We start from the raw sequence: 25,374 nt of genomic DNA on the forward strand, positions 1-25,374 counted from the left end.
GATAATAAGTAGGAAATAACCTTGCTGATCATTAATAAAGGGAAGAGGAAAAAAGCAGCTCCCCTGTCATTGTGGCACTGGTACCATCAGCCAGGCTTTGGTTTTACTGTAAATTATCCTGGCATTAACAGCATTGTTCTCCTATTGAACATAAACAGTTTCACAGAATATAAATATCAGACAAGGCCACTGTGATACTGACAAAATAGCATCACTCCATAATGATATGTGAATACGGATAAAACATTAATATTGTCAAAACTTCAAATATGACACTCAATCCAGGCCAGTGTGAGCAACTGCAGCTTCTTTACTAATTACATCCTGCACTTCAGTCTAGTCTTCCCTCCTTCTAGATGAGACTTATTAAGATACCCATAATAGAATTATCCAGTTTCCTCACAGTATCCAATGCAAATACTTTCTTAAATCCTCCCCACAAATCACCTAACATGAGCCCAATCCTTTAATATTATCATTTCTAAATCCTCCAAGATACCTTGTGATTCTCCATGGTGTACACTCTTCCTTAATGCAAAAAGTAATAAATCCAATTTGCTCAAACACAGGTCTGTGCCTGATGTCTTTGGAGAGCATTGGCAGGGAAATGAACATCCGCCCTATGGAACTTCATATAATTGTTAAATATCCTGAGGTTGATTTATATTACTGACACATACACACAAAAAAAGATCAAAAAGATACAATCCCACCCTCCCCCCCAAAAAAAGAAAAAGAAAAAGCACACAGAATATGTATAACATAAACCCATATATGCCGGAACAAAAGAAGTTGTGATATGTCAGCACACAGTAAGACACAGACAAGACACATGCTAATCTGTTTAATAGTGTTTTCTATTAGGAAGGAAAATGAGATGAGAGCATGCCTGGTACTAGGGGAAATGAATGTGAAGGCAAATTCCCTTTTACTTCAAACACATTATTTTTGGTTTTCCTTTTTTGTTTATACTGGCCAATTTATGTATGATATACATAATTTAGAAGATATTAAAATAAAATACAATGGGAATCTTTCCTTAAAACGGGTGTTTCAAAATAAAGTTTTCCAGTGGTCCACTATATGACCCTCTCTTTATCTAAACTAGTGAAATGTTATCAAGGGAAATGTAGGTCTAAAATCCTTAAATCACTCCTTTTCTCCATTTCATACACTTTGTTTTAAGTCATGTTCTTTTAAATACATGGTTACACATGACTGAGGTTGGTAGAAGTCTAATTATCAGATAAAGTGGTACAATATTCAATAGAATAATTAAGATGCTAAGCATATAAATGTGAAACCAAAATTAATGAACTTAAAATACAAAGAAAACATAGTACCTCTCTTACTTGAGTTAAATGATACAGTGTAAGCTGCATAAATGTTCATGATGTTTGAAATTTAATTCTCAGAGTACAATTTAATTTTGACTGGACTATAAGCAATGGAACTTTTTCTTCAGTAAGTCTTACACTAAAGCATTAAATTATCTCTGAATAACCTTCATGGACAGTTTAACTAAGTGTATTCGTGGTAACACCTTATATAACTGGCATCTATAGTGTCCACTTTCACCCTTTCCCTTTTCTTCACAAAAAAAGGCTAATATAACTATGTTCAAGGTAACTGAAAATCAGTCAGAGGCAACATTTCACAGTTAAATTACAGAAGGATTAAAATTTCACTGATGAATGGAACACTTACTGAATGACCACAATGTACAAGAGTATTAAATAAGTGCTTTGACTTTTTACTCTCTCATTTATCTATCATCAAACACTATAAAGTGGAAAATATTATCCCCACTTTAAGAAGACAGGTCCAAAAAGATTTAAAAACTTGCCTAAAACTCCCTTGTTAGAAGATGACACAGCCAAACTTCAAATCCTGGACAACTTTACTCTGAAAATTGATAGGCTTTCCCTTATTTCACATATACTAGAAAATAAGCCATTTCCAACCTTTTTCTAAACAAATAATACTTCAGATCTCAACAATTTCTCGAACACCCCTTCCCTCCCCCCTCTTCCCTACCAAAACCCCACTTTGACCACAACTACCATATACTCAGTTTTTCTTAAGGATATTATATAGTATTTTTAATTAAGATTCCTGAGTCAATAAGGTGTAATACAAAAATTAAAGTTTCCACAGATTGTATGTAAACTACATTATAAATAAATATCAATACCTAAGTTATATGTTTATGAAAAACATTTCTAAACTGGAGTTTGGAGCCCTCTTACAGTTATATGCAGTGAAGCTTCAACTAAGGAACTGTTTTTCTTTTTTCTTTTTCTGGTACTGAGGACTGAAGCCAGAGGTGCTTTACACTGAGCTTTTCCCCCCACCCCTTTTAAAATTTTTTTTAAAATTTTTTATTTTGAGACAGAATCTTATTAAATTGCTAAGGCTAACCTTGAACTTGCAATCTTGCACCCTCAGCCGCCCAAATTCCTGGAATTACAGGCATGTGATGCTGCACACCATTGTTTTTCTAATATATACACATCTACAGGAAAAAAGACACTCAAATTTAAAACAATGGTCAATCAAAATTAAGTAGAGATGCCATTTACCAGTATTACTAGGTATTGACATTTAATATTTTGCTTTTTTAAAAGGAAGTGATCTTTTTCTGGAGAAAATCTTTCATCATTAATAACCATTAACTTCATTTGGAAGATGGTCATCTTCTTCCTTCTTCATGTTTTCACTAAAGCTTTAAGAATAGGTATTTCTAACCAACTGCAGTTCAATTAATGTTTGGATGTAAAATTATGCTTTCAATAATGTATTAAACACACATAGTTCTAAGAATTTACCTTTGATTTTTATCTTTAACTACGTAAATAACTATCTACTTGTCAATCAGCTCAACTATTGAAAATAAGCTGAGATTCAAGTCTAGAGATGAACATACTGCCATGCAAGGAGCTGGACTAACAAGTAACTGTAACTTTTCACTTCAAGACACAACCTCACAAATATACTTACAAATGAAATCCAGCAACTGTCCTCTAGATCTTAAAGATACAAAATAAGATGACATTCTTCTTTAGCAGCAGAAACAATATAGTTTTCCAATTAAATGGGAAAAAATTATAACAGAAATAATACCCCAGGGCCAGGGTTGTGGCTCAGAGGTACAGCGCTTGCCTAGCACGCATTAGGCACCACATTAAAAAAAAAAAAAAAAAAACACACCACATAAAAAAATAAAATAAAAGCACCACATAAAAAAATAAAAACAAATAAAATAAATGTTAAAAAAGAAAGAATACCCTAAGTTTTAAGAAACTGGATAAATACCTTAAAATGAGGTATAATATGATATAAAATAATGATGATCTAGAATAAAACTTTAAACACACTTTTTGTGCTTTTCTAAAATATTTTCTACTTCCTAAGCACACTTTCAACTGAAATTTCTCAAAAATTAGCAATTGTAAACTCACAAACTTACTTGGTAGTGTAATGGCTCTATAAAACTGTGTTGAACTGCTGCCACCTTCTGGCTCCTTATAAAGTCAGCTGAGCAAGATGAGAAAAATTCAAGTCCTGGACTCTACAATCTTCCACTCTGAACAGTGTTTACTCCAGAGTTAACAAGGGGAGTCATTTGTACCCCATGCACAAGAGAGTGGTATTTATGCATTTGTGTTTTTGGCTCAAAAATTTATTAATCATAGTAAAATGGATAAACATTAGTGTTTTTGCTATACATAAAAAGCCAATGTCTAATCAGTGTTCAACACTTTCCAACCATTTCCAACATAGAAGCTCAAGGATTAGGTTGATTCCCTTTGTTACTAAACAGAAAAATTATCAGAAATAAGCATGATAGTCTTCTATATCCCAGATACAGGGCTTCTCAAGAAGAACACTAGCAAAATCACTTTGACATACTTGATAAAATTCAGATTTCCAGACCAAACCAACTCTGACACTGAAACAACCTTTGGGAATGGTATCCTGAAATTAGTTTTTGTTCAGATCAATTACTTCAAGTGACAACAGAATTTGAAAGCCAAAGAAAGAACCTTAACTGCTGAAGCAGAAAATTAACTAAAAGAACCTGTAAGATGGCTCTTTAAAAACATAATAATATCTTTCTAAAGACTGACTGGATAAAGAGAAAAAATACAGAAAGAAATATCAATAATCTGAAAAGCACAGTGCATGAAACTTAATAGTAACAAATTTGAAAACTTAAAAGGAAATTGTTGATTTCACTTACTAGAAATATATAGGAAAATTTACCTAAGAACCAATTTATTTTTTATTTATTTTTTAAATTTTTAATTTGTTTTAATTAGTTACAATGACAGTACAATGATCTTGACATACATTTGAATCAGATGGGATATAATTTCTCATTATTCTGAGTGTACAGGTTGCAGAATCACATTGGTCATGTAGTCACGTATATACACACACAGCAATAATAATGTCTATTTTATTCTATTGTCCTTCCTTTCCTCCCTTCCCCCTCCCCTCCCCTCCCATCACTTCTCTCTACTCAATCTAAGGTGACACAATTTTTTTTTCTCACATCTTCATACATGTATTTTGTATAACGATGAGGGTCTCCTTCCATCTTCCATGCAATTCCCTTTCTCCCTTCCTTTCCCTCCCACCTCTCTTCCCTATCTAGAGGTTATCTTCTTCTGATGCACTTCCTCCCTCCCTACCCCATTTTGAGTCACCCCCCTTATATCAGAGAAGACATTCAGCATTTGTTTTTTTGGGACTGGCTAACTTCACTTAGCATAATCTGCTCTAATGCCATCCATTTCCCTGCAAATGCCATGATCTTGTTATTTTTTATTGCTGAGTAATATTCCATTGTGTATAAATTCAAGAACCAATTTAAATAAACCAATTACCACAGAATAAACTGTACAGGTGATTAGAGAACTACTATTGAAAAGAATAACAAAATACAACGTAGCCAAAGAGGATCTTTACTTAACATATAAAGAAAAAATCACTCTAATCTTAAACTTATCAGTCTTCAGAAAAATAAGAAAGCTCCTCAATTCATTTAAGAAAGCCAGAAAAACTTTAATCAAAATCTGTTAAATAACACCAAAACCAAAATACAACTATCATGGACTTGTGAAGATAAATGCAAACATTCTAAATAAAATGTCAATAATAGAATCTAACAATGTATTAAAGGAATATGCTCTCTCACCATAAAGGTTTATTCTAGAAATACTTAGAAGATTGCTCTAGTTTGTAAATTAAATATTGCTCTAGTTTGTATCTGGAATGCCCTTCTGAGGCCCATATATTTAAGTTTGAGTGCTGTGCTTGGTACTATTAGGAAGTGATGGAACCTTTTAATTGTAGGGCCTAGTGGGAGGCCCTTAGGTCACTCGCAGTGTGATTGCGAACAGAGTATTGGGAACCCAGTCTCTTTTTGTCTTTCATTTCCCTGGCCATGAGATGAGCATTTTTGTTCCACCATGTGCTGCAACCTTAAGGTGCTTCCTCACCACAGGACTAAAAGCAACAAGGTGATCATGGACCAGAATTGATCATGAACCGGAACATACAAAATTGTGAGCTAAAATAAACCTTCTTTCATTCTAAGTTGATTACCTCAGGTGTTTGTTATATTAATGTAAATATGACTAATACAAGGACTATATCAATTTAATTCTGTGATCATTAATAGCAAATATAATCTGAAAAGGCATTTGATAGAATTTAGCAACCATTCTTTTATTAACATTGAATAGAAATCTAAACAGAACGAAAATTAAAACAACAAAGTTATTTGTCAAAACCAATGATTTTTAGTAAAAATTAAAAACTATTAATAAAATCACAAGCTTAAGAGAAATGGATATCTGAAATCCCCACTATTTATGACCTTGTCTCAGAAGTTCTATCTATAAAAGCAGTAAGACAAAAATGAAATGATATTATTATTATTGTCATTTTCATAAAGAATGGAAAAGAATTAAAACTATCTCCTTTTCTGATGATATAAATGTAGACTTAAAAGGAGTTGTTAAAAAAATTACTGAATTATCAAATAAGGTGGCTGTGGATATAACACATAGTTTTTCTCTATCAATAAATGCATAGAAAAGGAAATAGAAAAAAAAACTATAATCTATTTCACAACAGTGGCAGAAACTATAAAATATTTAAGAATAAATTTAATAAAAAGAATATAACAAACTACAAAAATCTTACTTGAGGGCATAAAAGTAGATCTAAATAAATGAAAAGACATACTGTGTTCTGGGTTGAGAAACAAGGTCTTAAAAACACCAAACATTCCCCAAATCAACATGAATTCCCTATGCTGGGGGTGGGAGAGGAGACTGGAGATTTGTTTAATAAAAGTTTAAAACAGATTGATGTTACCAACAGGTCTAACTGGACAGGTTGATGAAGGGATTTGGAAAAAGGCAAACAGACACAAAAGTAGAGAAAAATCTGGAGCTTGGTGGGTCAGCCTGCCTCTTGTGAAGGAAGACTGACCAAGAATGAGCTCAGCATGTTTATTATATAGTTTTAAAGATCAGAAGGCTTTATTGTGAGACAGTTTCTTTAAGATAAACAAAACCCAAGTTGAGGGTAAAAGCAGCCCAATTAGAACTTATTAGCTTGCACCCATACTCTTTACCTCTAGGCAGCAGGTGGGCAGCAGGCATTTGAACCCAAGACCATGAACTTATAAATTCAATGGCTGGCACAGAATCTGCTTCTAACAGGGCATCATTATATCGACTGGGTGATCTTCAACTGGTTCCCTTGCACTGAGAAATCCCCAAGGGAGGTGTCCCCTCTGTCTCTGGGCAGTTCAGAGACCCACAATTCATTCAATATTCCCAACAGACTAATTCTAGACAGCTGAGCACAGAGGTAAAAAGAGGATTCAGTGAATGCCTACATATTAAAAGATAAGAACACATATTTTCTTCCTCTGCTTTATTCCAGAAAGTCAGGATCAGGGCCCTATAACTACCTCTCTGACAAAACAAACAAACAAACAAAAACAACAACAAAAAAACACTAAAGAACTCCTCTCTAAGGACACCTGCTAGCCCAGGGGAAAAGAAACCAACATTTAGGGGCACTCAGTCCTACACTGTCATTTACCAGCTGAAGGGAAAAAAATATGAGGTGGATCTTTTTCCTGGAAAATATACTAAACTACTTTCAGAGTGCATTATGTCTTTTCAACTAAATAATTCAAGAATTTATAATCCAACTGTTAGAGGATACATATGAAGTGCTAATAGTGTAGGGATGAGAATGATAATTAAGAACTAGGAAAGAAGGCAACTTGTAAAAACTTTCAAAAATCACCATTCTAAATTATGCCAAAAAGTTCTAATTTATCAGGAAAGTCAATAAATGTACACTGTGTATATGAAAAGACAAATGTTGATTTGAACATACATAAATACATAATGAAGGAGGGTATTATTTCAATGTTAAGGTCATATTGAGAGAGAGAAAGAAGTGGTTTACATTTTGATGTTAAAAAAAAAGTAGAAAAAAATTTTATTTTGTAGCTGCAGCATTCCCAGTACTCACAACATATAGTAGGAATTCAATAAATATTCTGAATGCTGAGTGAAGAGTATAAATTAGACTGAACTGTGTAAGTTAACATTCTGAAAGAATTTTCATGAGTGACATTCCAGATTTTGTCTTCTTAAACAAATAGAAACAAACAGAACCTAGAAAAAAATATTCTTAAAATTAAAAGACACAATATGGTATAAACTATGCATGCACAGAACGTGAACATGAATGATCATGCATTGGGCAACAGAATTCACAAGAATGAATACTGAGCAAGAACATGGCTTGTTTGTACACAACATTCAAATATATAGTGCCCATACAAAGTGTACATGTATATAGTATCTTTAAGACCACAAAGAGAAACTAAATAAGAAACTATAACCAGTTCCTCTAAGTTGTTCATAGAAAAGATAAAATAGGTCATGAAAAAGAATAAAAACATATTAATCTCTGCTCTAATTTAATATCAAATTTTTTAAGCATAATTACAGTATCTGATTTTCCATAAAAATTTTGCAATGGAAGAAAAATATACCAACCAGTCTAAGCTGCTTATCTGTATTTCAAATACAATCACTAAGCTCTCATTTCAGACTTCCAACCAATCCTTTGTGACTTAAACTGAAATTTGGTATTCCAAATTCTGATTATCAATGAGTTAACTGAGAAAACCAAACTTCTGAGTCCTAAATGTGACCCTATCCATGCCCATCTTTCAGTCCAGCATAGCACTAAACAAGGGGGAAAAACAAAAAAAAAAACAAAAACAAACAAACAAAAAAAAAACAACAACAACAAAAAAAACAGCCTTTCTCATTTACCTTTGCACTGCTGAATACAAAATAACATGACCACTCCTGGTCTGCTTCAAATCTGACCATCTGTCACCTTAGCGACCTCATCTCCATCTATAACCTGTATTCCTTCCAAGTCTTTCCATGCATACTCTATGCATTAGACACACAAAAATAGAATACCCTCAGTGAATAATAATGCCTGGTGAAGTTTGCCAAATTTGCCTATTAAGTTGTGTATATATCCAGTTAGCCCCAATCTGCATGGTAACTTCTAACTCATCCTTCAGAACTCTGCTAGGGTGACATTTTATGAAATCTTCCTTGAACATACATCCTTTAACATCTGTCATTCCTCCTTATTTTGGCATCTTATTATTATTTCCACTTTGCATGTTACCACTTTGTGTATGTAGCTACTAAGTACATAGAAATATTCAATAAATGTTTTAAGAAAAATATTTCTTATTCAGAAAAAGTATGTATCTCAGAAAACTAAAGAAAACTGAGTACACCTTTAATTTTTTCTAGCAAATAATGAAATGAAAAACCTGTAAAACAGAACAAATAAAAATGGTTTTAGATGAGCCTTTGAGAAAGATCTAGGAAAATCTTCCTCCTAAAGGAGAAGAAACAAGACATTTATTTAAACTACTATCACCAGGTTTCACTGAAAATGTTCCCCAGGAGCAAACTATTTCTATTTTACTAACCAAAAAAAAAAATGAAATAAAATAAAAGAGATAAAGAAACAAAGAAATGGGATTTCACCGATAAATAATAGTAGAAATCTTTATAGCATCTATATAGATGCTGCAAATAAGCCAAATTAATCAAAACATATAAGTAGCTTTGAAATATTACTCAGAGGACAAAAAAACAAAAGAAGCAGATTGATTTAAGTAGTCTGGATTATTTTTACAAAAAGAATCAGTTATAAGGAAAACAGAATATCTACATTAACATATTTTTCTTTAATTTTAAGACTAGCTCACTTTTCCTGTTCTTCCCCAGTTAATTTACGTAAATAAGCACAATTCTAAAAACCACAGCATAAAAACTTCAAGCAAATATTTGAAAACAAGCAGTTATACAATTTATATATTTACAGTCATCAAAGTGATTATTTCAGGGATATAACTACAATCTGTACACTATGCAGGTCCATGGCTGCCAGCAATTTCAAAATCTGAAATTAATGGAATAATATACCTTACAAGAATAAATATTAAATAACACTGTATATCGATATCAAATGTTAAATGATCATTATAATTGAATATTCAAAAACATATTCTCTGGATTTATATGAAAACATAATAAAATACTAGAACAAGTCTTAGGGATAATATTATCTAATTGTCAAATTGTCTTTGCCAGGAAGCCCCTTCTTTTAAAAAATTTTATATGAAATAGACAAACACATAGAGCTGCATCTGTATCAGTTAGCGGGTAGAATGGAGGGTAGATCTTTCTTGCCTATGCAGTGCCAAGGAATTCTTTAGGGCTTAGGGTTTCAGAGACAACATTGATGAGAATTCAAGCCTTTTATATTCTCATAAAGACATAAGGGCCTAAAATGAGGGAGCAATTTGCCCAATATCACAGAGCCAACATGTCCAAGGCAGAGTCAGGTCTAAATCAATATATACCTGTATTAGTCTACTAGGGCTGCCAAACAAAATACTACATACTGGGAATTTTAACAGATATTCTTCAGTTTCAAAGCTACAAGGTCACATTAAGGTCCAACAGAGTCAGCTGCTAGGAGGCATTCTAGTTGGCTTGCAGATGCTGCCTTCTTGCTGCATCCTCACATAGCTTTTACTTCATCTGTGCATTAGGAAAGACATCTCTCTTTTCCTCTCCATCTAAAGTCCACAACCCTATTTGAGTAGGTCCTCAGTCCTATGACTTTATTTAATTACTCTTCATTACCTCCTAAAAACCCTAACTCTAACCTCAGACACACATGGGGAATTGGAGCTGCAATATATGAATTTAGGGGGACAGAATTCATCCCATAGGACTACTAAAAATGTATATCATAAGAGTATACTGTAAACTGGCACGGTTGTGCACGCCTGTAATCCCAACAACTGAGGAGGCTGAGACACAGGGAGCATGAGTTCAAAGCCAGCCTCAACAAAAGTGAGGTGCTAAGCAACTCAGTAAGACCCTGTCTCTAAATAAAATATGAAATAGGGCTGGGGAGTGCCCCTGAATTCAATCCCCAGCACCCCCCCAAAAAAAAGAGTATGCTGTAAAAGTGCTCCCACTATAATAAATACTACTCTCATGTCTATTTAAGAAACTAGAATCCCACATAGGAAAGAGACAGATTTATTGTTTTTAAGATTTTTATATAGTAAAATAGGTAAAACATAATGAATCCCCATATACCCAACATATAATTCCAATTATTATCATTAGATTATGATAAGTCTAATTTCCCATACATGTATATGTACCCACATCACTATGAAGAAAATCCTAGTTATTCCAACCAAAGTATTTGGGTACCAATCTCTGATAGGACTACAAAAACAAACAAAAATCCCTACAATATCATAAACCTACTTTAAGTAATTTTATTACTTAAAAGTAATAATTCCTTAATATATAAAAATCTATGAATTATTTAGTATTCAAATTATGCACTATAAACATTTCATTATCACAGCTACTTAACAGACTGAACCCCTCACCAAATTTAAATGAGCTAAATGGTACTATTTCACTTTTTATTTTCTACTTTTTGTTATTTAAATTTGGTTCTAGCAGATACAGTAATATGCTAAAGCAATGCCTACTGACTCATGGAAGCTAAGTATTAAATTTCCAAAAATCCCTTAAGCAGTAGTTTGAAATCAGCCTTGATAGGAATATTTTACACCACAGAAGTTGGTGAACTCTACAAATCAGCCCTCAACCCACTGTCCAGAAAGTTGGTTGTTCAACATTTACTAACATATGACTGAGCAAATACATCTCCATTTGTATATTTATATATATAATATAATTTACTGCATTATGAACAAATTTAATTTTAAGAAGATGATGAATTAGTGGAAAGAGAAGTTAGGGAAAAAAATCCCATTCAAAATAACCTCAAAAAAAAAAAATACTTGGGAATCAATCTAACAAAAGAGGTGAAGGACCTCTACAATGAAAACTTCAGAAAACTAAAGAAAGAAATTGTGGATGATCTCAGAAGATAGAAAGATCTCCCATGTTTTTAGATAAGCAGAATTAATATTGTCAAAATGGCCATACTACCAAAAGTGCTATACAGATTCAATGCAATTCCCATCAAAACTCCAATGATGTTCTTCATAGAAATCAGAAAAGCAGTAATGAAATTCATTTGGAAAAATAAAAAGCCCAGAATAGCCAAAGTACTCCTTATTGAGAATGGAATAGAAAACACAAGAGACAAACCCACAAGAAACCAGTTATTCTCATATTAGACAAAGGCACCATACATATACACCAAAGTAAAGACAGCCTCTTCAACAAATGGTGCTTGGAAAACTGGAAACCTGTATGTAGAAGAATGAAATTTAACTCCTATCTCTCATTCTTCACAAAAGTCAACTCAAGGTGAATCAAAAACCAAGAAATTAGACCAGCAACTCTGCATATACTAGAAAAAATTGTAGGCTCAACACTCCAACATTCTGGCTCAGGAATTGACTTCCTTAACAAGACTCCTGAAGCACAAGAAGTAAAATGAGATGACATCAAACTAAAAAACTTCTTAACTGGAAAGGAAACAATCCACAGCATGAAGAGAGAACTTACAGAATGGGAGAAAATCTTTGCCACATACATCTCAGATACATCCAGGATATATAAAGAACTCAAAAAGCTTAACACACACACACACACACACACACACACAAAAAAAAAAAACCCACAAATAACCTAATCAATAAATGGGCAAAGGAACTAAACAGACACGTCTCAAAAGAATATAAATGGTCAACAAATATATAAAAAATGTTCAACATCTCTAGCAATTAGAGAAATGCAAAGTTAAAACTACACTGAGATCTGATCTCATCTCTAGTTAGAAAGGCAATGATCAAGACTACAAATACATTGCTGGTGGGACTACAAATTGGTGCAACCACTCTGGAAAACAGTATGGAGATTCCTCAGAAAACAAGGAATGGGACCACCATTTGACCAGTTACCCAACTCCTTGGTATACATCCAAAGGATTTAAAATAATCATACTACAGTACCTCAGCCACGTCAATGTTTATGGCAGCTCAATTCACAATGGATAAGCTATGGAGCCAACCTAGGTGCCCTTCAACAGATGAATGGATAAAGAAAATGTGATACATATACACAAAGGAGTATTATTCAGCCATTAAGAAAAATGTCTTTATGACATTTGCCAGTAAACAGATGGATCTGGAGACTATCAAGCTAAATTACACAAGACCAAAAAGCCAAAAGCCAATGTTTTTGCTGATATGTAGAAGCTGACCCACAATAAACAGAGAGAGGGAAAGAACAGATACTCAGTAGAATAGACAAAGGGGAATGAAGGAAAGGGGACAGGAACAGGAAAGGCTGTGGAATGAATCTGACATAATTTTCCTATGTACATATATGAATACACTACAGGGAATCCACCATTGTATACATACACAAGAATAGGGTCCTAATTAGAATAACATATATTTCATGCTTGTATAACTATAACAAAATGAATTTTGTTGTCACATATAACTAAAAAGAGTCAATAAAAATTTAAAAGAATATATAAACGTTAACATTAAGCACAAAAATTTAAACTGGATTTTTTTTTAGAGAGAATTTTTTAATATTTTATTTATTTATTTATATTTTAAATTTTTTTAGTTCTCGGCGGACACAACATCTTTTGTTTTTTTGTATGTGGTGCTGAGGATCGAACCCGGGCCACACGCATGCCAGGCGAGCGTGCTACCACTTGAGCCACATCCCCAGCCCCTGGATTTTAATTTGTCAAGACAAAAAACTATTTGCTTGGACAATGCCACATCGTACTATTTACCTTGATATATTGTCTTATTAACCAATAATAAGGAGAATGGGTGGAACATTGTAGAACACTGGAACAGACTAGTTCAAATCCAGACTCTGCTTCAAATTCTGTTTGACTTAGACAAGTTATTTATATCTCTATTCCTTAGTTTCCTTCGTTGTAAGGCATCCTATATTAATTCCACCTCCTTAAATGTGCATACTACCTTTCACTTTTCAAAATATTTTTTACACACTGTGCTTTAACTTTTAAAAAATCTTTGTTATCGGCAAAATTACAGGAAAATTTTCATATACATACACGTATATCCACAACTCTAAAACAAAATTTATTTGGTCATACAAATCAAAACATAGTCACTAAATCACATATATGTTCTATTACTTTAACTGGTTTATACACATTGGATCTGAAGTAATTCTAAGTCAAGGCAGCTCTAGTGAAGAAAATCAATTGGACTTAAGAGGACAGATTCTATCTCTTCTGTTCACACAAGAAACAATCGGAATTTTGCTTAGGTGTTTGGAGCCACCTAGAGGGAAGATTTCTCAGAACCAGAAAATGTGTAACTTTTCCTCCCTAACATTTTGAGACAAACACTGCAACACCAATACAGAACCTATACCTGGATTAGAAATAAAAGAAAGAGTCTGAATGAGTTTTTTTACAGCTGATCTCCATTTAACAAATATACTAACTAAGTCATATGCTGGATGCTAGGATTATAGAAACATAAGAAAGATCTATGGCCTTAGTCCAGGGGTAGGCAAATTATAATTCACAAGGCAATTCTGGGCCTCTGTCTCCTTTTGTAAATAAAGCTTTATTGAAAGTTCATCACGATCATCCATTTACAACTGTTTATTGCTATTTTCCCACTAAAACAGAAAGTCAATAATTATGACAAAGGATAGGCCCACAAAACCTATCGTATCTGACCCTGTGCAGTAAAATTGCTCTGGCATAGAGGGAGTTCACAGCCCATATAGATCTGACAGTCAGTGGTGTGAATATTTTTGAGTCAGCAGAATGTCAGGGCAAGCCTCCTAAATTAATTAACTGGGCCTTAATTAAAAATTAGAAAGCAGCCTGACACGGAACTAAGAGCATATACCAAGTAGAGGTAATCACATAAGAAAAGGTCTAGTGGCAATAGGACACACGGTCTGTCTCAAGAACTGCAAGGGTTTGGTGTTGCTTGAATATAGTATACAAGTGGTAGAAGACAATGCTGAATAGAAAGCCGTATGAACTGTTAATACCAAAAGAAAAACTTTGTATTTTTAAGAAAATATACACACACACACACACACACACACACATATATAGTGATATACATATATATCACTTCAGGTATATACTTGCAAAATCAATAAACAAAAAAACCCATTACCTCTGAAAGAACAAACAAAAAACTTTTAAAAAATTGCTGGAAAATGAATACTGAAGACAAGACAGATAAAAAAGATAGGGTCAGGAAGATGTCACTAAATACTATTTTTAATTTTCTGTTTTTGAAATTACACGAGCACCTTGTCTCTTCTAAAATTAAAAAGTTTGGATTTGGTAAAAATTTAAGAAAGAAGCACTAAGAGGAGACAAGCAAATTAGAATACCTTGTAGGTACAATGCGTAAGAGGACTGGAAGATGCAGATAGTAGTTAGAAACCAATGGACAGACTACTAGCTGTTTTAAGTAAATATATTAACAATGTATTATGGTGCTTACAACATATGAAGATGTAAAACATATGACAAAAGTAGCTCAAAGGATGAGAGGGAAAGAAAGTAAAAGGAGTTAAATTACTGTAGGATTTTACACTTTAAGTGGAATCATATTAGAGGCAGACTATGACAAGCTGAGGACAAATACTATAATCTCTACACTGACCATTATAAATAAAATACTAACAGGTTTAGATACAAAGTCAAAAGAGAAAATCAAATGGAATTTTAAGAAAGTAAAATGAAGAATATCAATTTAGCCTCCCAAAAAGTAAGAACATAGATACCAAGGAACAAAGAATAAACTGAAAAGAAATAGCAAGATGGCAACATAAAACCCAAGACTATCAGTAATTAAATTAAATATAAATACATTAATCCCTCTAATAGAAAGACAAAGATTATCATATTGCATTTAAAAGAAAACCAAAGTTTTTTTGTAAGGAATACACTTTAAAAATAAGAACACAGTTGGTCACGATGGTCAGTAGTTGTGGTACATACCTACAATACCAGCTACTTAGGAGTCTAAAGCAGGAGGATCACAAGTTTGAGCTAGTCTGTGCAAATTAGCAAGACCCAATCTTAAAATAAAATTAGAAAAAGATTAGGGATGTAGGTCAGTGTTAGAGCACTTATCTGGTATGTATGAGGCTACAAGTGACAACCCCCCCCCAAAAAAAACACTGATAAATTAAAAGAAAAAGATAATAATTTTTAAAAAGCCAACAATGATTATGCTAATACCAGACAAAGATGATTTTAAGACAAATTTATTACCAGATACTAGAGATAAAGAGAGATATTTTATAATATTAAAAGAATCAATTTACAGTGGATCAAACAATCCTAAATGTTTTACCCAATTATATAGTTAAAAATAACTAATGTAACAACTAAAACTAAAAACATATCACATGGGAAAAAGCAACCAAATTAGCTACATCCAGATTTATAAATTCAATTAAATAGATCACATAACGATGGTAGCAGACCGGAATAAATAATTGAGGATAACAGGAACAAAGGACAAAATTTAAATTAAATCAAGCAAAAATTGAGCCTTATATATACTAAAGATATATGTACCTTAATTGCGTGGATATCAGATTCAAAGGAAAAATTAAAGATCAAATAGAACTGGATAAATTCTATTATTATATAGTATATTTATTTTTCTTACCAGCATCACTGTTAAATTCATTATTCTTCCAAGGTTATCAATATAGTAGACACTGTCTTGATACCATGAATCACAGTGTAGGTAATTATACATCCCAAAAGCATGCATGTGTTCCAGTGTATATTGATCATCACGAAGTTTTACTTCTGCCACAGCTGAAATATAATAAATAAACAAACATAATCATCAAGAGTTTTATTTAGATTGTTTCTTTTTACAGAATACCTAAAAGGCAAAGAAACCATGCATGACAATCACAAAGGCTGCCTCAGGGCAATTCACTATATGATCACTCAGAAATAATTTCTGGATATCTAATATGCACTGTGTGCAGATGACTAGTAGGAGGATATGGTTATACCCTTTAGAACCTAGAACATAGTGACTGTAGTAGATAGATTTTTTTAAATCATAACTCTTCTTTTAGGCACTTTTTATAATTAAGAACAAATTCTAAGAATGAAGGTTTTCCTGCCTTTAGGGCAAATAATAAGCCCAATTTTATAAAGTATTTTTATAATTTTAAATGTTTCCATTTTATTATATTTTCATTTTAAACACACATTAAGAAATAAAGAGAATGTTTTTATTTTATCACTACACAGATATGGAAATAAATATAAACACCAACTGCAACTTCTCTAATATCACGTCAAATCCTTCTAATAGTACAGAACAAAACAGTGTCACAGCTGGAATAGACACAAGGCTTCCTACTTACAGAAAAGGGCATTCTTCACTAAAACATTAGCTGCCTCCCTCATTTTAAATCTGACAAACATGTTCTCTTCCTCTCAAGCTCCCACTTGCCTCTCCATGCTTATAGCTCAATGCTGCCCAGGACCTGTAATTAATTTCTGCAATAGAAAATATGTAAATGGACTATGATGGGCCAATGTATTATCTTGATATAAAGTATATGCTTTACTGTATTCTAATCACAACTATTTTCTTCTCGCAGAATACTTACTTACCTTTCCTGCTTCTAATACCTGATTTGAATCCTGGCTAACTTACACTTATTCAATCATTTATCTATAGAGTATTTTAATAGATACAGTGATGAGCAAAGAGTACATAGTATCTTCTTAGCACTTACAATTAAGTGAAGAAATGGACAGTACTCAGTTACATAAATCTTACATAATTTTTACATCATAATTTTATATATTAAACTGTGATGTTATAAAGAAAAATTACCGGTTACTAAAGAACACAAAAAGTAGTGAGTTTTACTTGGGAGACTAATGAAAGTTTTTCAAGGATTAAGCCAAGACATAAAAGGCAAGTAAGAATTAAGAAGAAATATACTCATACATCCACATATAACTCTGTACTCTAAGCAAAAAAAGTAGGAGTAAAACCGTATGTTCAAAGAACCAAGGACATACTGCTACATACAGAACAAAAAGAACCGTTACAAAGAACGGCTAGAGATGAATGAAGTTAGAGAACTAGGCAGGAGGAGTTAGACTGTGAAAGTCCTTGTCTTTATTTCTTTATTGATAATAAAGTGTAATAAGAATTCATTAGGTGTTTAGCAGGAGAGTAAAGTTCAGATGTGAGTTTTTAAGAGAGTGCTTATAATGCTTATTATACACACTCAAACTTTTATCTTTTTATATCTTCATACACAAATAGCAAACTAAGCAAATAGAAAAAGACAGTTAATTTGCTGGGTTGATTTTAGAAGGTGAGTGGTTCAAGAAGTGACCTTTATAGGTGGAAATAATGTGGAAAACAGACTGGAGCAAAACAGGGATAAATTCAGGAAGACCCATTAGGAACACTACAAATGTGAAATCATAATTTTGAAAGACTTGACAGAAGTTGAGGAAACTAGCTGTTTCACTTGAGGAAGTGTGTACTTGCAAGGAATGATTAACAAATATACGTTCTATGGATTAGGAAGGAAATAATTATCCATTTTTTTTAGGACCACTGTGTGGATGAAACACTGGAAATGTCCATGAAAATGTAACAGCCCAAAAAAGTAACTTTAAACAACAATATAACAAATACATTTTCTCCCTATGGGAGCAAAGAGCCCTCAATAATCATGAACAGGTCAGAAGTTTCTTAGCCTTTTGCCTTACTATATCTCAGTTGCAAACACATTTATCTCTGGAAAACCAGTTAAAAGACCTTGATATAACAGGAGTTGGTTGTTGCATTTCAATAAGATAATCTATGTAAGTTATTGTGACACAGAAGCAAGCAGCACAGGGCATGCTTACTAGTTTATAAAACTCTCTTAGTGTGCAGAAAAAGACTGCTTCTCTAGCCCTAAATGAGAAATAAAAAGTTGTAACTACATTTATCACATCAATCTTCTTGAGTATAAAGATGGGAGGCAGAACAAGCGAAAGGAGAAAAGCAGTGTCCAGAATGTGACAAAGCTTAACCACCAGCAAGCTCTTTTGTAGAGCCTTCCCAAGAAAGAAAGGAAGAGGCAGGGAACCTCTAATCTGTTGGGATCTTTGAAATGGTTGAAGAGGAACCCTTTTTATAAAGAATTCAGTGCAGTAGTTTTTTGGTACCTGAGATTGAACCCAGGGGTGCTTACCCACTGAGCCACATCCCTAGCTGTTTTCAAGTAAAACAGATTCAACTCTTTTGCTAATGGTGCTAAGGATGGTGTCCACTACTGCTTCTTGAACTCTCAAAGTATATTATTATGTTAAACTACATAAAATTTCCAATTTTTGACATCAATTAAATATGATGTAACCTAACATTTATCTAAACACATTAGTTTTTAAAAAGTAGTGTTGGAGAAGCAAAGAATAATAACCTATAAAGGTCACTTCTTGAACCACTCACCTTCTAAAATCAACCCAATGAATTAACTGTCTTCTTCTATTTGCTTATTTTGCTATTTGTGTATGAAGATATAAAAAGATAAAAGTTATGAGTGTGTATAATGAGTTCTAAAGCAAGGCTTACAAAACAGGGCAGGACGTAAGTCAGGAGTACTGCTCCCATGAAACTATTTTATAAAATGCTTCTAGGATCATAACACATTTATCTGGCTATCTTCCCCATAATTTCCTACAGAGTGTAGACAGGAGTTTTATAGTAAACTCTACTAGAGAAATTATGCTTTCACTTAAAAATATATATTGAACAATTTTTGTTTGTAGTCAAAATGGAATAGGAAGCAATTCTGTTTTTCCATCAGAAATAACTAATAAGAAAAAATAAAATAAATCAGACATGATTACATGAAACAACAGTTTCCAAGATACTAGGCATCTGGTAACATAGAAAAATGATCACTAAGAAACCCAAAACACATGAGGTGAACCCTACCACTGCCCCAGTCTACAAAGTTTTGTGAAGTTTCCAGACCAAGGCATAAAAAATGGGAAAGTGAGGCAGACTGATCTGTAAGTCTGGAGAAACCATGGAAGTTACAGTTGATTAGTCAGAGTAGCAAACAGAGAGGCAAACCCCAGAGATCTGCAGAGGTCTCCCTGAAGAACTCAGCATGTGTTTGGAGGAGCCAACCCCAAACCAAGGAAAGAACCATCTGAAAGACTATGGGGAAAGGTACTGGACACTCACACAAGACTGCAGAGTGACTAGGCCAAACAGGAAGAATGAAAACACTCCTAATTTGTGGGATACTGGGCAGAGTACACAGCAAGCCTTGCTTCCATAGTGGGGAATAGTTAGCCCTAGACTAAACCAGACTATCAAATCTTAAAAGCAAGATTCAATGGAATTAACCTGCTTCCAAGCAGCTAAAATAAAACCCAGAAAAAAAGATTATGAGAATACAAAAATACCCTGCATCCAATAAGGTAAATTCACAATTTCTGATACCCAATCAAAGCAGAAAAGGAAAGGAAAACAAGCCCATAATGAGGAGAATCACCAATCAATAGAAGCTAATACATAACTGACATAAAGGGTATAATTAGCAGAGTATCACATTAAAACAGTTATTACAAGTATATTTCATATGTTTAAATCATAAGCAGGGGCATAAAAGATATAAAAAAAATTAAATCAGACTTAAAAAAGAGTTAAAAAAGAGAAAAAATAATGCAGAATAAAAGGGGGGTAATGATGAACTTCCAGAATAGGTAAATGAAGTTCTCAAAGGAGAGAACAAGAGAAAAATTTGGAAGAAAATTATGAACTCAGAGTTTATAGGTCAGCAAACCCCAAGAATAAGAATCATGAAGAAAACCACACCCAGGCACATATAATTATTGAACTGCTCAAAACCAATGTAAAATAGAAAAATCTTAAAAGCAGCCAGAGGAAAAAATGTATGCTATGTACAGAGCAACAAAGACAGGATAATGTCAGATTTCTCATCAGTTACAAAACAAGCAAGAAGACTACAGGGCAAAATCTTTACAAAATTAAAGAAGAAAAATTGTCAACTTAGAATTCTATATGTGGCAAAAATATCTTTGGAAGAATCAAAGCAAAATATAGATCCTTCCATACTAAAACATGGAAAGAATTAATTACCAGATTGTAAGAAACAATTAAATTCATTCATGCAGAAGGAAAATTGCAAGAGACAAAAATATGGATCTAAATAAATGAAAGAACACCAGAAGTAACAACTGTAAGTAAATACACAAGATTTTTTTCTTATTTAAATTTCTTTAAGAGATAATTATTTAAATAAAAATAATATATTGTGAAATATACAATAACATATAAGACTAAAATTCATGACAATAGCTCGAAGGCCAGGAAGAAATGGTATAAAAGTATAAGGTTCTTACAATACATGGTAAATAATATATAATCATTGAAATGTAACCAATATACATCCTAAAGTGATTATTAAAATAATAAAAAAGTACAGCTGATAGCCCCAGCAAAGGAAATTAAAACACAAGTATATATGTATGTGTGTGTATACATATGCATATATACACATACACTCACACATACATACTGTGGCATAATTAATCAAAAGAAAGCTGGGGTGACTAATATCAGACAGACCTCAGAGCAAAAAACTAAAAAAATCTTGTTAGGAATAAAGGTTATTTCATAATGATAAAGGGGTCAATTTATCAAGAGAACATATTAATGTTTATGAAGCTGGCAACAAAGTTTCAATATATATCATGCAAAAAATGGTAAAAATTAGCCAGGTGGGGTGGCATACGCCTGTAATCAACAGCTTTGGAAGCCGAGGCAGGAGGATCACAAGTTTAAGGCCAGCCTCAGTAACTAAGCAAGGTCTTAAAGCAACTTAGTGTCTCAAAAAAAATAAATACAAATAAACAGGGCTAGTATGTTGCTCAATGGTTAAGCAAGTGCCCCTAGGTTCAATGCCTGATACCCCTCCAAAAAATAAAACAAAAAATTTATAAAACTCCAAGGACACACAGAGAAATCCATAATCATAGGCATAAATTCTAAGACCCTTCTCTTGCAACAAGGGTGATTTCAAAATAATCGTTCTGAGTAAAAGAAGCCAGACAGGAGCGGTGCGGGGAGTGGGGGCATAGTACACCGTATATAATTCCAGTTATATAAAATTCTAGAAAAATCATATTAATTTATATTGTCGCAAAACATATCAATAGTTGCTTGGGGATGGGAGGAATATGGGAAGAGCAGAGGGATAGGTGTATAGTTACAGAGGGTACAAAGAAACTTTTGGGGATGATAGCTAAGTTTATCATCTTGATTATGGTGACCTCATGGGTGTATCCATGCCAAAACTTGCTAAATTGTACATTTTAAATATATGAGTTTATTGTTAACTATATCTCAATAAACCTGTTTAATGTGCAAGTGATACAAAAATCATCCACTATTCAACCAAGCAACCTCCAGCTCTACAGATAAAGCACTGAAAAAGATAGACACAATACAGAACCAAGACTCTTGGCACAAAAGCAGACACTGAATGCTGCAAAGTGTCTATGAAGCACGGGGTACTACTGGAAAGTACAGAACAGAAGAGATTCTAACTTGTACAGATTTTACAGTATGGACTCTAAATATGTAGTCAAGAAAGGAATCCCTGAAGAAGAAGTAAAAGAATAAAGTACAAATTAATTAGGTGAACTATAGGGGGAAACATAAAAAGATCTACTAAATAAGATTCTAGGAAAAGGATGTCTATAGGATAAATACTCAGACATGGAACTGCTGGATCAAAGACAATTACAATTTTAGGAAACAAATTTTTTGCTTAGGTTTTTTTTCTTTCCATTTTTTTTTTAAATTGGTGCTTTATAGTTATACATAATGGTGAGATTTATTGTTACATATTTATACATGTACACAATCTAACAATATAATTTGGCCAATGTGACTCCCCAGCACTTCTCCCTTCCTTCCCACTTCTCAACATCTTTTACTTAGTTTTTTGGAGTGGAAAAAGACAAAGTAACACTGTTTATGTTGCAGGGGTAGTTCTAGAACAATTTAATAATATTAAGACAAGAAAATAAGCCTGTTAGCCAAGCTCTTTGAGACCTGAAACCATATCTGCATCCTCATATCTTAAACAGTATTTCACACACCCAAGAGTGCAACGAAAGGTTTGCTAAGTTAAACTCCTTGGGTTAGGATAAAAAAATCAAATTCTCAGGAGCTCCTCAATTATACCTTAACTATCTCTAGAAATGATACTTTGTAAAGAATCAACCTCTTCTTTTTTTGTTCTGTTTTTGTTGTTGTGTTTCTTTTGTTCTCAAGTAATTCATAAAGCCTTCAGACAGTTGTCTCCATTGCTCTGGTCTTCTAAATAACTACAGAGCCATAGGGTAAATGATTTAACCACCAAATTTGCTCATTTCCCTTTATACTTAAAAACCCTCAAACAGCACCACATTACCTCTGGTTTTGCCCTCTAAACACAGAATCTAAGACCAACATTGTGAAATATGGGCGAGGGGAGACAGTGTGATTTTAATAAAGTAAATTAATTTATTCATTTATTTAGGCAGTGGGGATTGAACCCAGGGGGTCTTTACCACTAAGCTACATCTCCAACCCTTTATATTTATTTTGGGACAGGGTCTCACTAAGTTGCCCAGGCTAGCCTGGAACTTGCAATCCTCCTACCTCAATTTCAATTGCTGGGGATTACAGCCATTCACCACCCCAGCCAGCTTAAATGTTTTCACTTTGGAGTATCATTTATTGCGAGATTTCAATTCCTGATTTTTTAATGTTACAATATCCCACACTGACTTTAGGTTTGATTATTTTATTTGATTTAACCAGTAAAGCAAAAGTGCATTTCCACTTAGCAAATTAAAATGCTGGCAAAACTATGACAACTGAACTTTATCTTTTATTGCAATTGCACATGAAAAAGCCTGGGAAGCACAGGATAAAGTCCAAAAGATGAATAGTGCCCTCATCAGTCTAACTCCTCTTTTTGCAAAATTTTTCACCAATACAGGACTGCAACAGCATTCTGCATACGGCCTACTGATCTTCCTTTCCTTTTAGCTCATGTTTTTCCACAAATGGAATGTCCTCAACAACTTCATTCATTCAACTTATTGAGTACCTACTATGTGCCAAGAACTAAAACAAAGTAGTGAATAAAAGAGAAACATCATGGAATTCAAAGTCTAGTGGAGGAAACATCCATCCAATATAGAATCTAGAACTACAATAATTACTGATTTATGGAGAATAAAATGAAAGCAAGAAGGCTAGTCAGAAAACTACTATATTTTAGGCAAGTGAAAACAACGATTTGGACTAGGAAACATGGAGAAGTAAGGGCACTTGCTGACAAGTTGAACTGAGGACTTCACAAAGAAATACTCAAACATAAATAACTGTACAGACTAAATTAACAGTCACAATTTTTATGCCTCCCTGGATCTACGCCTTCTTTATGACCTCCCCACATGGACGGACTCCAGACTTGATTATTTGATTTGCTTTGACCAGTGGAGCAAAAAACTTGTTGCAAGGAGCAGCCTGAAAAAAGCACTTATGCACTGCTACTCACATCCTCCAAAGAGCCTGAGCTAGCCTGCAGAAGGATGACAGACCACAAGGAGAGTTAAGCAAAGGTCATCTGAAAGAATCTTAAATCAGTCAATGGCAAAGAACACCCAAATAGATGAAAAAAATCCAGTCATGATGAGCACAGTTGCCTAGCAGACCCATAACTGAACAAGAATGCATGAATGAGCCCATCCAGGACTAGAAGAATCAAGTAGGTAGGCAATCTATGAATTTGTCAGTAACAATCAATTTGTCAGCAACAATAAGTGCTTTTGGGTTTTATTTTTTTTTTTTTTAGTTTTTTTCCTAATGTATCAGCTCACAAAATATGGTGGTACTATTTACTGACTAGGAAACAGACTGAAAATGGGGTGGGAGGAAGGCAGAAAAGGAAACGAAAAATCAAGTGTATCTTCTCTCATACTGGTTAACCTATATTCTTTATAGCACAACTTAGATATCAACTTCTCCAGAAAGCTGGCCCAGATCCACAGGCTAGTTATTCAAGAATTACCATTGTATTTTATACACATATCCATCACTGCCTTCCCACATTATTTTATACTTATTTGGCATTTTCTTCCTAACGAAATAATAGTTATGTTATCCACTTATGGACTGTGTCCTATTCATCTTGATAACATTGGCATGTAACAGAACAGGCCCTCTATAGATGTTTCTGAATTTAATAAACGGATAAACAAACACTTCTTTGATACTATAAAGTCTATTAATTAACTCTGGACCCGTATTTCTCACAGTGTGATCCACTCACTGACAACCTGCACCAGAATCAGAAGTGTGTTAAAAAATGGGCAAACCTCCGGGCTCTATCATCAACGTAAATGTACTTTTTACAATGAAAACGTTCTGGCCAGCTACTAACAGTTAGTAGCAAAGTGGTTACTAAAACAAAGCAATCAGCAGTGTGATTACAAAATCATCTTTCTTCAAAAAATGTCTAGCGATATTTTTTTCTACGACAGTCTTCAGTGTGCCAGGACCTGGGAAACTGAAAATGCTCTGACAGGTACGTAGTTTCTCCTCTAAGAAATGGCTCTGCGTCAAAGGAAAACAGGCGTTGGGGTTTTTCCAAGGAG

General features: G+C 33.6%; 1 protein-coding gene across 2 annotated transcripts in view; it reads right to left on the bottom strand.

Moving 5' to 3' along the window:
* NUDCD1 (NudC domain containing 1) overlaps positions 1 to 25,374 on the bottom strand; it is a 63,607-nt gene that overhangs the window by 37,565 nt on the left and 668 nt on the right. For both annotated transcript variants that reach the window (XM_081266475.1, XM_081266474.1), the window contains exon 2: positions 16,310 to 16,464. In XM_081266475.1, the coding sequence (XP_081122601.1) occupies positions 16,310 to 16,464 (155 nt within the window). The remainder of the gene's footprint in view (positions 1 to 16,309; positions 16,465 to 25,374) is intronic.

Source organism: Spermophilus citellus, assembly GCF_964194105.1.
Source record: "Spermophilus citellus genome assembly, chromosome: 14".
NCBI classification, from domain to species: Eukaryota; Metazoa; Chordata; class Mammalia; order Rodentia; family Sciuridae; genus Spermophilus; species Spermophilus citellus.